At 40.2% G+C, this 16,331-nt stretch overlaps 1 protein-coding gene across 1 annotated transcript; it reads right to left on the bottom strand.

The window, feature by feature from the left end:
- Positions 1–1,743: 1,743 nt before the first annotated feature.
- LOC139470002 (fibrinogen-like protein 1) lies at positions 1,744–14,864 on the bottom strand. The gene is made up of 3 exons (XM_071252290.1): positions 14,514–14,864; positions 9,388–9,487; positions 1,744–2,378 (listed from the first exon to the last, which is right to left on the bottom strand). The coding sequence occupies exons 1-3, from the start codon at positions 14,862–14,864 to the stop codon at positions 1,744–1,746; spliced, it is 1,086 nt and encodes a 361-aa protein (XP_071108391.1).
- Between the last annotated feature and the right edge of the window lie 1,467 nt (positions 14,865–16,331).

Below are 16,331 nucleotides of genomic sequence, written 5' to 3'. Positions count from 1 at the left end.
GATTCAGGGGGTTAAACCACCACCATCCCCCAACCGACCTCCTTTTGAAATCCATAACCAGTAAAAACGTCCCTCCCTACCGAGGGTTCGTTTGAGAAAAACTTGTTATTAGACAAAAAACATCTATCCAATAAAAGTGACTCACAAATATTATTTTTTTACATTTATCGTAAAATCATTCTTGAGGCAGTTACATGTACTTGATATTTTTTATCATTATTTTTCATGACTTAGTCGAGCCAGTGTCGAGTGGCGTAAAACCTAATGAGGGACGCATAAAACCAAATGTGTACCGAGTGATCCTGCTTCACTGTATCGTACCGACATTATGACATTGTAAAATAATTATAAACAAATTCAAAATTAATAGAGAACTGCTGTTCGATTAAGTCGAGGTTAACTCGTGCTCTGTCACTTGACTTCCAACGACTAGGAAAAGGTGTGACGGATTATTCCCTACGGAGCAGGATATTAGGGATTTATTCTGCCTCCAGAAATCCACGTGCAGCCTGACTTGCTCGTGGCGGGATAAATTGTTTTTTATCACGTGCGCCTATCAGATCTCATTATTCTGACATGGGGATTAATAACTTTATTTATATCATCTATCCTGTTTTCAGACAAAAATGCTTACCGTAAAAGCCGACTATGCTTGTCGTAAGAGGCTCGCTGACTTTGTTGACACATGCCATCGTATCCCAATTGAGTGGATCGATGCAGTTGATGTCAATCACTGGATTGTCTGGTTCAGACTCGAGTTCGTTAAACAACAAACAATCAATTATTCATACCAAAATACAATAATATACGTGAAAGTGAGTATAAACGAGTTCCATATTTTTGTTTGAACTCAAATAATTTCAGGGCTTCAGAAACTGTGGTTAAAGAAGATTCTCCACTTCAGGTCTAGTTTAATAAAGACTTCCCCAAAATGAGGCTACCAACCCTCTTTGCGTATGCGGCATTCTGGGGTCTATTTAGAGAGTATTAGAATCTCAGCGATGTAGTACGCGGGACTCGTAAACTATAAAATCGTATTTGGTATTCAGATTCAATATTTATAAGGTTAATGGTGTACGCAAAAGTTTCCTTTATATATTTACTTTTTTCGATATTTTTCAGTAATTGTAATTCAAATCGCAATCTTTTCTCGATGCTTTTCAGATTTGTGTTGAGTAGTATTCTTGTTTCTGGGGTGAGCAAATGAGTGAAAAATGAGATGGTTTTCGGGATTGAGGGGAGGAGGGGTGCTAGAAAATAGGAGAAAAGTTCATCCTGAATGTTTGGTGAATATAATCAGACAAGGGTCTGCAAGACCATGAACAGAATGTAGTACCCCCCGAAACCACACACCCCACCCACCCCACCCACCCACCCCACCCCACCCACACACACACACACACCACCCCCATTCCCCAACCACAACCCCTGCCTAAACAAACCCCAATTTGAGTCCTAAATACACCAAGAATAACGGAAAGCCACTTCATGTGGATTAAGGCACTGTCGGACGTCTATCCACTACGGCATGGCCTCAAGCTGGGATTTCAATATGCATACGCGCTAAATGTTGGATCAGGGCACTTGTTTGTTGCTGTTTAGATAACAATGGAATCACATATGAATGTTTTTTTGTAAGACTATTTAACATGTTTTAAAAAGTTACTTTCCATAGACCCGAAAATCTAAAACTAGAACAGGAATACGAGTCATATTGTTTCCTGCAGCCTGCTGTTGTCACTGCTATGGCCAGGAAACTTTTATCCATAATTTGTGGTTCATCACTGTGTGCAAGACATCACCATCGTCCGGCCATTGCACTACGCTCGTAGTGAAGTTCTTGTGTAGATTGGTATTGGGGCAGACAGTCCCATACCACCACCCTGCCCCATCACTCAAAGCGCATCCTGAGGAGTCGGGATGATCCCACGTGGCGAATTTCTCACCTTTAATGCTCTTGTTGGGTTCTCCATACTCAAACCCATTCCCTGAGCGTTTCGTCGCATGCGAATATGTACTGGTGTAGGTGAGCGTGTAACTATTTGCTTCATCGTCAAGCCTGAAGCTCCGGTAGTAAAACACTAGATTTTCATTTACAGTTACAAACAGTTGGCAGGTCGCCTGGTTGGTAATGTAGTGAATAGCTTCAAGTCCTAGCCAAACAGAACACGAGGTGCCCCAGCCATTCTTGTACTCAGACCAAGTTTTGTTGTAGTCTTCCTGACAGTTAGTCCCTCTGCTCCCAACCACAGTCCATCCTTTGCTGACAAGATAACATTCCACCTGGTATTCTCGGGGAGCCAGGAGTGGCCGGATGGGGATGTTACGATAGGAATTCCCTACCCCTCTCAACCCTCCAGCATAAGCTTCCGAACAGTCTGCAAAAGTAAATGCTGATGATGAAATACCGCAAGAATTGGTCCTTAGTAACCTATACTTGTCGTACAAGGCGACTTAATGGATCGAGTTGTGAGGATTGGTGTCTTCGGTGACTTTGTCATGGTACCCGGTGTCATTGCACGTTGCTGATAATAATTAGTTTTTCGGACCTAGACCGACCTGATATGGCTGAAAAATTGCAAACTGTGACATTAACCAGCTCACAAACTACAAACAATTAATTCTTGTGTTGTGCTTTAATTTGAAATAAGGATTACAACTTCAGTGAGTAAAACTGAACCTTTAAAGCTGCATGTAGATTATTTGTAGTCATCAGGTTGTGCTTTTTAGTGTGTGAGGTAAGATTTACAGTCACATCGGCAATATATCAGCCATATCGCGAGTAATTCAAGTTTCACAGAAATAATATATATATCTATAGACTATAAAATCTGTCGACAAAAGACAGTAAAGGCACTAGATTATCACAGATGCAGATTTAAATCTGTTATGCAACCATAAAAATGGATAATTCAAAACGATACATTATAAAAATGGGCTATAGATCACCAGCAACCAAAGTGAGGACACTTTACAAGGGACCATGGGGACTTATGGTGCATCTGCTTCCTGCATAATACCCAAGCAGGATTTACACCATTCCTCTGGCCACTGGTGATTGTGTGTGACTTAGGCCAATCAAATTAAAACCAACAGGTATTCTACGATTAAAACCACGGAAAGATGAAAAATACTTTGAATGGAAAGTGACTTACCTACCCTCTCAGGGTGACCACTATTTTACATCACCTCAACCCCTTTTGAAGGTACAGACACAATCTAAGTTTTTCATTCATTCCACCAAATAAAATCACTTTCTATTTACAATACATATTATCAAAATTTATCAATTAACTCATAAATGGTCATTGGAAAATGGTTTTAAAATTTTCAAAATCAAAAACAAATTATATACATTTTTGTAGGAAATACAAACCTCATAAAGTCCCTAATTTAGTTGCAGCCTGGAACAGCAATCTCAAGTTTTTGGATACTATCCATCATCAAGGTCTAAGACTCTGTCTTGGATCATTCTGAACTTCTCCTATTGACAGTCTGTACCTTGAGGCTGATGAGCCAGCTCTTAAACAACGCCGAATTATATTATCCTTACAGTATGTCTCTAAATTACGCTCTAATAACTCGAATCCAGCATATGACTGTGTTTTTAACCCCCTTAACGAAAATCTCTATGATAAAACATTATCGGTGGGCACACCCAAGTAGGTATAAATAAATTACATGAAATAAAACCAACTATTGGTTACATCTTCTTGGGATGTCAGTCCAGATTTCAAGAGGTCATAATACGACGATGTCGTTTTGGCCATAGCTGGTATACACATGAGTATCTGTTGAAAGGTGAGGATCCTCCATTTTGTATCCCTTGTGATGAGAGAATCATGGTCAAGCATGTCCTGCTTGACTGTACTGATTTTTCCATCACAAGGGATAACTATTTCAAATCATCATTGCTTAAGGATATTTTAATAGTATGGCTATGCCCTTGACGGGGGTTAAAGTACTGTAAAATTACTGTAACTCACTCACTCACTCAATTAACTCAATTTCTTTTAAAAAAACAAGAATCAAACGAGAACTTACATAAAAAAGATATTTTACGGATGAAATCTGGAAATAATTTTCCCTTGTGATTGAAAAATCAATGCAGTTAAGCAGGACTGATATCGTATTGGCCAGTAGCAAAGCCATTATATTAATTGTGATTAAGTGGATGCTTACATGATCTGTTTTTAATAGTCTTAAGACGAGAGAGAGAGAGAGAGAGAGAGAGAGAGAGAGAGAGAGAGAGAGAGAGTCTGATAATAACACAAATTGCTTATGCTTGGATTGTTTACTAATATATTTTAGAGCTGTTTAAATGGCATGTGATACGGATGTAAAATTTGAACTATTGTCTGGTAATCGTTAAGTTATAGTCCAAGATCCAATCACGGTGACAGGCAACTGCGTAAGGATCCTTGGATTCGTCTGTAAATATATATTTTAAGTGTCATATGTGCTTCTTAACTTATTATATTTTTGTTGATAAATTGGTCGATTTGTTTCAGATTTCTTTAAATAAGTAAATGTTTATCTCTGCCTTTACCAACTACCATGAGGGAGAGGACTAGTTGTGGGACTGGCTTAGACTTACTGTGAACTCCTCTTTATAAAGGGGTTGAAAAACACACTTGTATGGAGGGTTTAATGGGGTAGAATGTAATTTAGTAATGTATTGGAGCGATAATTTGATATGGTTTTGCTTCAAAGAAGGTTCATCAGCTTCAACATATAGGCTATCAACATGAGATGTTCGAAATGCGCCACAAGACAAAGTCTCCGGCCCTGTTGGTGAATTGAATTAAAGTTTTGTAAATTGCTCTTACAAGCTCCACCAAAAAGAATGGAGCCATAGTCTAATTCAGAGCGAACCAGAGACATATAAAAGTGGAGCAGGGTTTTCTGATCACCTCCCCACTTCGTATTAGCAACGACTTTCAACGAATCAAGAGCCTTCTGGCATTTAGTTTTGACATAAATTACATGTGGACGAAAAGTAAAACTGATGATCGAAAATGAGTCCTAGAAGCTTAGCCTCCACTGCAACCTTGATGGGAGTGTCATCTAAAAGTAATTCAGGATCTTTATGGTGCTTGTAGTTCAAACAAATATGAATGCAAATAGTGTTGGCTTTAGAAAATTTGAAGCCATTTTCAAGAGACAATTTTGATTTTTGTTGAGACAAAGCTGCAACTATCTGTGGTATGTTTACGTGGTGCCACGACATGAAATTCATCCACAAAAAGGAATCTATCAAATGAATCATTTAAGACCATCAGTCTATATATACTTAACAGAGTGACAGACAAAATGCTGCCTTTGGAACACCCTGATCCTGATTGCAATGGTCAGACAGGGTGGAACTCAAACGAACCTAATATTGTCTGTTAAAAAATGGGATATAAATCGGGGCAAATGGCCTCTTAACATCCGATCATGTAGATCTTTTAAAATACCATGCTTCCATGTGGTGTCACAGGCTTTTTCTAAATTGAAAAGGATTGATATTGCATGCTGTTTATTTGCTATGGCATTTTTAACAAAAGTTTCTGAACGTACCAGATGGTCTTTTTTGACAGAAACCACATTAAATGTTACTAATGAGATTGACCCGTGAAGATCCGGGTCAGAATAGTTCCTCAGCATCCCATGCTTGCCCTGAAAGGCGATTATGCTTGTCGTAAGAGGCAACTAAAGGGATCGGGTGGTCAGGCTCGCTGGATTGAGTGGATCGATGTTCACGATATCAATCAGTGGATTGTCTGGTCCAGCCCGCCGAGTGCCGAGTGCCGAGTGCGGCGTAAAACAGCAAACAAACCAAACCCAAACTAATGAGATTTTTGGTGTCCAAGTATCACACCAGTCGATTATTTTTCATTCGCTCCATTGCTTTGGAAACACATCTGGTAAGTGATATTGTTAGATAATTAGATGCATCTTTAAGGTCGCTTCCAGTTGTACACAGATAAAGGAACAACTATTGCATAACGCCACGAACGATGACACATCCCTGATGTCAAGATCCAAATAAACCTACAAGTGTCTCTAAACATGAATCAGGCAAATGCTTCAGGAGCTGATAGTGAATATTATCAGCTCCCCGTGTGTTTGACTAGTGCATTATTTCGCTCGTGGAGCGAAAATACCTCATTGTAATCTACTCCATATTGAGAAGAAAAATCAATCCTCTTCTTTTCCGGAAACTTTGGAGCATAGTTCGATGATAGAGACTGCTTGGCCAGCGTTTGCGCAATTTATTTGCAAGTCTAATTTATCTGTTAAGAGATGGTCACCTTCCTTGAGATGGTGGACACTCGATTTTGATTTTTTGCCTTTAAATTTTGCAATTATGTTCCACATCTTGGGCATTGGTGTGCGAGAGTTTTCAAACATAATTCCTCCAGGACTGACGCTTATTTTGTTTGAAGGTACAACGTACTTTGATGTTAAAATGGTTCAAGTTATGGGCAGTTGGATGTCGGCGGAAATATTCTCCGCTTTTTTTCCTGCACTACCTAACCGGTTTGTCAAACCATGGGTTCAGAAAAGAACCGTTCCATTCTTTCAAAACACTTTACTGGTAGACATGTGGAGTATATTTCCAAATTTGATCAGTGACTTAAATAATGTCTGATGCAATTCCCTATTTTGACTTGTAACATATTTTCCCGTGTTTTTTTTTTTCAGGTGAATACTTGACTTGCCTTTGCATGGGTTTGTGACGAGTGCCTACGGTGGGGCAGGATACGATCATATTTACGCGAACACCTAGGATCATTACAATTTGATAGTGATTCATAAACACATGCTCATGATATAGTCGGAATAGCACAATCGACTTTTGCAGAGATATATTTTGATATGGAAAGGGTTATGTCGCTTTATTATTCTTAATTATTTCAATTGTGTGGATTTACAGATTCAGCAATTACATGGACCCTCACACAATGACACTACCGCCACCGAAATTGTCGAATTCACGTACACAATGTGGGGCAAAATGCTCATTTCGACGACGATAAACACGTTGTCATCCATCTCGGCGGTGAAGAAGAAATTGTGATTTATTACTAAACCACACTCATCTGGTACCAACGCAAGCGTCGCTGTCGATGGATCTGTTGCAAAACAGGGACGATAACTGGTCTTCTAGGTCGGATTTCAGTCCCGCGAAGACGGTTCCCGATATCCTCCTCAAACAAGGAATGCGTCCTGCCGTCTCCATAGCTGTTGCATTGCGATGGAACAGCCGTATATAGCGATTCTGTGCAGGGGTGGTAACTCTTGGTCGACCGGTTCTCGGACGGTCTGCAGTGGAATTTAACTGTGTGTATCGGTACCAAAGGCGGCAAATGGTGCTGTGGTGGACGTTGAAGTTGCGTGTAACTGAAGACTGCGATTCCCCTCTTTGGATACGTCCTTTGGCGAAGTTCCGATGGGCAGCGCTGAGTCGCGGCATTTTCGAACTTGAATGACAAATTATTGGCTTATGCTTGACTTTTTATGAATGCCATGACGTGCATTTTGCTTTACTGTTTTACTCCATGACATTTTTTAACAAGTGTGAAAACAATGCAGTTTAAGTCATTGCAAATCGACAATGGCTGCGTTTTGACGCACCGTTTGTCGAATATGAGGCCACCAACATTTTCCAATAACATATATCCAATTTATATACCGGATATTTTGTGTACTTAGGTTCAATGAACTACATTCTACCTGTGCGTTTAATTTTTTTTATAGTGTATCTCTCATATTTCGTGCCGAGATACTTACCTTTCGTCCGTGAGGATGAGGAGAGACATCCATGTCCTCCAAGGTTTGAAACCGGCAGAATAAATCTGCATAGTGGCAGGGTGACCCTTTGGGACATAACATGCAGTTTTTGAATGATCATTTTTTTGCTGGTAATTATAAAAACAGGGGATGGTTTTGATGCCGGTTCTGGCGCCGGTGCCAATTTTGTCACGAAACAATAGCTTCTGGGAAAGTTATTTTATGTTTTTCTTACGATATATTTTCACAATCTGAAGTTGAATTCTAAATTTAGGGCAGAACTTCGAGAGAGCCGCATGTTCATCAGAGCATTTCCTTAACACTGATGACATATCTTGCGATGGTTGTGTCATAGTGCACCGTGCCCAAGCTGCTGGCATTTGTAACATCGAAGTGGGTGTGGAATGTATTGATCCACTTCGATGTTAAAATATCCTACTTTTTTTGGACGAGTTGGTTTAGAAAATGTCATGAGGTAAGTATGTGAGTTGAAGATTTGATTATCTTTTTTACACGTGAAACGTTTGACGTTTGTAACACCCCGATATTCAGTACATCAGCTATTTCAATTTCTGTCCTATCAGAGACAATGTTCCCAAAATCTGAAAATATAGTTTTGTGTAGTGAAATCAAAACTGGAGTAGAAACTAAATGTGTGGTAGATAGTAAGTTTGATGATTGTTTTGCAGTCTATGTATTTTTTGGGTTGTGATATTCTGAAGTTGTAAAGGGTACAACATCCCAGATCACCGCCCAAGATGGAGTACATCGCAGAGGCAATGCTATACGCCAGTGGATCTCCTACTGGCAGCACCAAGCACACAGAAATGGTATACTCAAGCAGACGAAATAGGTAAAACGTAATTTAGCCCACCACATTGGCCCAAGAGCCACCACCTTCTTGGCATACGACTATGGCATCACAATATAAAATCTCAATCAAACTTTGTGCAAATACAAATAAAAAACAGCGGATTGATAGGACCGGGCCCATCCTACCACCAATCTAGTCGAAGTAAGTTTCGAAGTCGTGTATGTGGCAAAGGAACGCTCCTCCTGGATCTAGTGCCCTCAACCACCAGACTCCCGTCCTCCGTGGACACAGGAACGCAACTCCTGGATCCAGTGCCCTCAACCACCAGACTCCCGTCCTCCGCCGACACAGGAACGCAACTCCTCCATCCAGTGCCCTCAACCACCAGACTCCCGTCCTCCGCCGACACAGGAACGCAACTCCTCCATCCAGTGCCCTCAACCACCAGACTCCCGTCCCCCGCCGACACAGGAACGCAACTCCTGGATCCAGGTGCCCTCAACTACCAGACTCCCGTCCCCCGCTGACAAAGGAACGCAACTCCTCCATCCAGTGCCCTCAACTACCCGACTCCGGTCCTCCGCCGACACAGGAACGTAACCCGCGGCATATAGGTTGTCCAATATTCGGTCGCCTCTCACGACCATAAATGGGGTGCTGGGGACACATTCTACCCCGGTTCCCCACGAGGTCTCTTTTTAACATGATATGGACACTCTAAAGCCCCGAAGATACCAGACAAACGTTTTGAGAATATTACTTTGGATTCCTGGGAACCAGGCAACTTGACTCACCTGTGTATCGCCTCTCACAGTAGGTTCCTGTGAAGTCATCATAACAGTCACACTTAGACATGGAGTCATTGAACCTTCCACCGTGCTGGCACACATTCACCTGAAACCAAACCAGTTGGAAATTATTCGTGGATAACCAAAGTAATTATGTCTATCTAAATACTGGGATATCTTCCATGTGTATGAGTACTATGTGTAAAGTCAATTTTGTAGTGTCCAAGCCATGATTTTGCTAATAGGTGAAAGGCAAAAACCATACTCACTCACTCTTCCTTGTAATATATAACTCCAAAGGAGCCTATTAAAACTGAAATGCAAAGCCCTCTTTAAGAGTATCAATCACATATTTTCCTTTGATGAGTGGCTGTGAATACTCATGACATCCCCTATGAAGAACGATTCAGTTCAAGTTGTCTCTTGAGAGGAAAATACCACCTTGGTATGAATGTCACATTTATTTTGTGTGTGGGATATGTAATATTAGTCAAAGTGTATTTATTTGCCGTACACGGCGTTATATTAAACACCTCGCCCAATATTTTTTCTGTTAACCTGATACGACTAAAGACACAACAACGAATTTATTATGCCGAAACGTTTACACTATCTGGTATCGTTATTGCACATGTCAAAATGAAAACCTGACACTTGAAGCTGCTATAATTGACAGGACCAGTACATATGTAAAGTAAACACAAACGTTACAAATGAAATATAAAATGCACTAAATGTGAACGTTTGAACAAGTATTGTAGCTAAAATGGATAGAATATCATTAGAATGTCCGCATGTTATCAGACATCTGCGAGCCACCGTAACGTGATAGCAGTCCGCATTACGCTTATTTCGCTATTGTATTATTATGTGACGTCAGTGACATCACGTTTCTGGTTTGTGACGTCGTCCTAAATTATGTTCCAAGACGTTGCTATTTGTAAATCAGTGACCTCAATAATGAGGTATTTAATACAGCCACTAAACGTATGCTGCTGTTTGTAGTTTTGTTCTTTTGGGGATAAGCTACACATTGTCCATTTTAGCTATATTAACGGTAACGTTATTTTCATAATTTTCGTAACAGTGGTAAAAAAAGTGGGGATAGCAGATGTCGCGAAAATGTGGGCGTATTCTGTCCCACCGGTGGCACGTGAAATGAAAAAAACACTAAAGGCTGGAGCTGATGGGATATTGCTGTACATGAAGACACAGTGGACCCTCTGGTCGTACAGTTATGTGAAAAGTTCTTACAATGTTCAGTCATAGATCGAATTTTGAAGCAAAACAGGCGTGTTTACGGGTAGGTTCTATTTCAGAAGGGTAAATCAGTGGAAAGGGAATTAGCTGTTTGAGCACTTTATAACGATATCAGAACATTGATATACCGGAATTTATGTCAAACTTCTTGGCAAGATTCCCCTGTTTTGATTTTGACAATCTGAGAGTGACTGAGTGAGTGAGTATGGTTTTACGCCACTTTTAGCAATATTCCAGCAATATCACGGCGGGGGACACCAGAAATGTGCTTCACACATTGTACCCATGTCGGGAATCGAAACCGGGTTTTTGTCATGACGAGCGACCGCTTTAACCATTAGGCTACCAGACCGCCCCGACAATCTGAGAAGAAGTTCATGCCTACTTCTTACCTAAACGTCCTATCCCCAAATTTAACATAGGTGTTATATATAAGGAAGTCATACATTCCACTTATTTTCTCCTCAGTGAAGTTCATATTTCATTTGTCTTCACTTTAGACAAATTGTCCTCATCCTTTGGGGACAGATATATACTCATCAACAAAAGTTCCGCACACCAATATTTTAGTGTATTTTTCGAACAAGTAAAGTTTGGTTTTCAATATTGTAGTACATGTATGGAATCAAGTCACAAAAACGCGACTGCTACAAAAGAGCATGTATTCCATGCAAAAGTTGACTTTTATGCAAGCCCCATGCATTTCACTACCCAAGAATGGGTATAAAAACATTTGCGTATACGGGATTCCATATGCATTGTTTTGCATCCTGCTGACAACAACCACTCAGAAAAACAACAAAATTGCGGAATTATTTAACATTACGAAATGCCACGCCTGTCCGAAAATGAGCGTCTGCGAGCCATTGATATGCTTGAAGCAGGATCGAGTCAACGTGATGTTGCAAGACAATTAAACGTCCACAGAAACACCATTTGGTGTTTATGGCAACGGATGTAGTCAGAGACCATCCTCGGAATGGCAGGCCACGCGTAACGAATAATCGACAAGACAACTGGTGTTCGAACAACACACCTTCCACATTCCAGCCAGCAACAGTGACTGCAAGAAGAATCCCTGGCCTTCGACGAATATTTTCACAAACCGTACGTCGTCGCCTCAGATGTGCAGGGATTGTCGCCAGAAGACCCGCCAAACGTCCCATTTTGACAGGAAACCATCGTCAAGCAGGTCTACAGTGGTGCAGACAGCGTCTACGCTGGACGGCCATGCAGTGGGGACAAGTTCTATTCACTGACGAGTCTCGTTTTCACCTCAGCCACAGCGATGGACGGATTCGAATGTACAGAGTTCGAGGTGAACGTTACGTCAATCATTGTGTCATCGAAAAAGATCGGAGGCGGCGGCGTTATGGTATGGGGTGGGACTACAGCAAGGCAGAGGACCCGTTTGATAGTGGTAGGGGGAAATCTCAATGGACAGCGCTACCGCGACGAGATCATCGGTCCCGTTGTTCTACCGTTTATGCGTCGTCATGGCCCAGGCATTACCTTTCATTGCCCGGCCTCATATTGCTCGACTTGTTCAAGAATCTCTTCAACAAAACAACGTGAATGTCATCCCCTGGCCGGCACGCTCCCCTGATCTCTCACCAATCGAGCACATGTGGGATGAGATGGATCGGCGCCTTCGACATCAACCACACGTTCACCAGACACTCCAAGAACTTCGAAAGATGCTCCAGCAGATATGGACAGATATCCCACATGAGACAAAAATGAGTTGCTTGCATCGCCACCATAGGTGAACACACACGCTATAGATTTGTAAATTGACATTTTGGCATGTTCATGGTTTTTTTTATGAAATCACGCATTTTCTGAAGTCAGAATGGCAAATGAAACCATTTGAACACTTACAGGAGTCTTTTATCTGTTGCAGACCGAAATTGTTTCAGATTTGGTAAAAAACATAACTTTGCCTTAAATCTTAGTCAATGTCACAGGAACTTTTGTTGTTCAGCATATATATTATATATATATATATATATATATATATATATATATATATATATATATATATATATATATATATATATGGTAACCACGTTTAGTGACAAATGACCCATGGACCAAGGAATGAAATATTTCCTTCTGTTGTTCTTGTGTGGTACTCTAAACATAAACCAGAAAACTTTACTTAACGCCCTGTGTGAATTCCAAGATAGATGGGCAGATTTCTTTTATCAAACCACAAAATGCTGATTTCATTCTGACAAAACACACACACGCATGTAAACCTTCTCATGTGTACATGTTGACATGATACCGGTATCCAGGGACAACAAGCAGTAAACATCCACGCTGTCATTCGAATCAATCAATAACAGCTGCTTTAGTCACAGGAAAATTAATTAAATCAGTGTTTTTTAAATGAGCTCAGGAGAAACAGGTCGATGAAATAATCCTTGGCATGATCCACGCCTTTGCTGACCCCACTTACCGATACATATGTGTCTATCTTCTTCACAACCTTTAACTATCCTCTCCAGTTTTCTAACTTTACTTTTACCTGTATTTTCACTTTAGTCTTACCTGTTCTCTTTCTTTACCTTCTCCTCTGTTATTATTATACCGTCACCTGTGTTCTCACTCTACCATAACCTCTATGCTAACTTTCGTGTCACCTTTATTCTAACTTTACATCCACCTATATTCAAACTTTTCATTCACCTATATTCTTACTTTATCTTCACCTCTATTCAAACTTTACATTCACCTGAATTCTTACTTTATATTCACCTGTTTTCTCACTTTACTGTCACCTGTGTTCTCACTTACCTTCACCTGTATTCTTACTTTACCTTCACCTGAGTTCTTACTTTCCCTTCACCTGTATTCAAACTTTACCTTCACCTGTATTCTTACTTTACCGTCACCTGTGTTCTTACTGTACCTTCACCTGTATTCTTACTTTACCGTCACCTGTGTTCTTACTGTACCTTCACCTGTATTCTTACTTTACTTTCACCTGTATTCTTACTTTACTTTCACCTCTATTCAAACTTTACCTTCACCTGTATTCTTACTTTACCTTCACCTGTGTTCTTACTTTACCTTCACCTGTATTCTTACTTTACCTTCACCTGTATTCTACTTTACCTTCACCTGTATTCTACTTTATCTTCACCTGTATTCTTACTTTACCTTCACCTGTATTCTTACTTTACCTTCACCTGTATTCTTACTTTACTTTTACCTGTATTCTTACTTTACCTTCACCTGTGTTCTTACTTTATCTTCACATGTATTCTTACTTTATATACACCTATATTCTTACTTTACCGTCACTTGTATTCTTCCTTTACCGTCACTTGTATTCTTCCTTTACCTTCACCTGTCTTTTTACGTTATTTTACCTGTATTCTTACTTTATATTCAGCTATTTTCTCACTTTATCGTCATCTGTATTCTTACCTTGCCTTCACCTGTGTTCTTACTGTACCTTCACCTGTATTCTTACTTTACCTTCACATGTATTCTACTTTCTCTTTCCTTGTATGTTAACTTTACCATCACCTGTATTCTTACTTTACTGTCACATGTATTCTCACCTTACCATCACCTGTATTCTTGGTTTTCCTTCACCTGTATTCTCACTGTACCTTCACCTGTGTTCTTACTTTACCTTCACCTGTATTCTGCCTTTTCACTTTACCTTTACATGTGCTGTCACTTTACCTTTTGTTTTGCCGATTGATCTTCAGCTGTGTTCCCGTTTTACCTTCGCATGTTATAAAAGGCCACACTATTAATAATTATTCACCAATGAGGCTATCTATGAATAAACGTTTCCCATTAGGAATTATGTCAGATACAAAATGGTTGAAATGTCCCACTCATCCACTCACCGGCTCCAGAAAAACACACCCAACGGCCGCCTGAAGATCGGAACAGGACCCGTTTGACGTCTCGGGTAGTCTGTGACACACCTGTACACTCTGAGGATCTTCACAGAGGTTGACGGACATGCATGTGGAATCTCCAAGACAGTTTGCCAAACATTGACCTCGAGATGACACAACATCAGAGTTGACAGGAGTCACCGGAAGAATGACATCTTCAGAACACCCGGGCATTGCTGTGAAAAGTTCCCCTTGAAACTCACTCGAACAGGAACAGACAACAATTAATACCAAAACAACAATAACGGGCGCACGTGAGCCAGCTTGATATCTGATCTGTACAATTGAATCCATCATTACTGACGCACCCTTTTTCCTTTTCCCCTCAACTGTTGGCGTCTTCCTCCTCAACTGCGTGTTTTCTGATCTGAGCAAAATTGAGCAAAGCTTAAGAATCATTCGCACATGTACTCTGGTATTTATACCATCCAACTCGTCACTAACATTGCTTTAAAAAAGATCGATGCAGACAATATGTTTAACATCGCTTCTCCAACGCAATTGAATCCATCATCACTGACGCACCCTTTTTCCTTTTCCCCTCAACTGTTGGCGTCGTCCTCCTCAACTGCGTGGGTTTTCTGATCTGAGCTAAATTGGACAAAGCTAAGAATCACTCGTACATGTACTCTGGTATTTATAACATCCAACTCGTCATAACACTGCTTCAAACAAAGAACGATACAGACACTCTGGTTAGCATTGATACTTTAACCGCCGCCCGTATTTACTCGGTAAATGGTTAAGTTCTTCGTTCATTAATCGACATATTTGCAAGTTGATGTGAATGTATACATTTACTTATGTAAGCACTGATAACGTCTTGTGTGTTGATCCACCGTCAATAGAATGTCCCCGGATTGTTTGTGTTTCGATGGTAAATATCACGTATTAGGAATTGACGTTCGATCAAGTTTATTTCGTAATTCAGGCCACTGGGTCATAGTACAGTTGTAAGAAAAAGTACATTTTAGATCCCCTGCCCAGAGTGTTACATCTCTGTCGATCTCATTTTTAATATTTCATATAAATATAAAGCTATCACGCGTAGTACATTAACATCACATGATTTAAATAGTGAGTGAGTGAGTGAGTTGGGTTTAACGCCGCTTTTAACAGTATTCCAGTCATATCACTCACTCAACAGGAATATTCATTAAATTACAATCCGAACTTTGAAAGTTACTTTCAGTGTCGCCGTTTGTACGACCGTTAACACTATGCATAGTCATGGCTTTGCACAGAGCAAGAAGTTGTTTTCCATAATTGTTTACAACATTGTCACAAGATAATCTTGGTTTAACAAACGAATCTTCCTGATATAATTCTTCATCAACAGATACATATTTGGGGTCATCGTCCAGAATATAATCTGGTTCAGTGGCTGTTCTAGCATTAAAATCTCCACATATGATAAAACGAAGAATCAACTCCATGTTCATGTTTTAACTCTTTCAGTTTATCTTCTTATAGGTCGACACCACTATCTTCTGAATAGTCATACTCTGTCGACCCTGCCGGGTGTATATAGAAGAATGCAAGGAACATTGGAAAAGGCAAATTAGCATTAAGTAATTGAAAAATGACACAATTTCCACAGTTACATTTAATCCTCTTGAAATATGATTTTAATGCTTGGCGTATCCAAACAGAAATTTCACATTTTTTTTTCTCTGAAGTAAAACAAAGACCATTGCGGAGACTATTTGCGTTCCATGTGCAAATTGATAACATATTTGTGGGGACAGTAGCAAAAGGAGATAC

The sequence above is a fragment of the Haliotis cracherodii genome, unplaced genomic scaffold (genome assembly GCF_022045235.1).
Source record: "Haliotis cracherodii isolate W230 unplaced genomic scaffold, xgHalCrac1.p SCAF_20, whole genome shotgun sequence".
In the NCBI taxonomy this organism is placed as follows: domain Eukaryota; kingdom Metazoa; phylum Mollusca; class Gastropoda; order Lepetellida; family Haliotidae; genus Haliotis; species Haliotis cracherodii.
The sequence above is the reverse complement of the archived record's forward strand: the minus strand, read 5'-3'. Positions and strand labels throughout refer to the sequence as shown.

Excerpts from the sequence above, each read along its gene's own strand:
- LOC139470002 (XM_071252290.1), bottom strand. The coding sequence starts at position 14,864 with ATGATGGATTCAATTGTACAGATCAGATATCAAGCTGGCTCACGTGCG. Across the intron at positions 9,488-14,513 it reads GGTGTGTTTTTCTGGAGCCG|GTGAATGTGTGCCAGCACGG; the intron begins GTGAGTGGATGA and ends GTTTGGTTTCAG. Across the intron at positions 2,379-9,387 it reads CTGTGAGAGGCGATACACAG|ACTGTTCGGAAGCTTATGCT; the intron begins GTGAGTCAAGTT and ends TTACTTTTGCAG.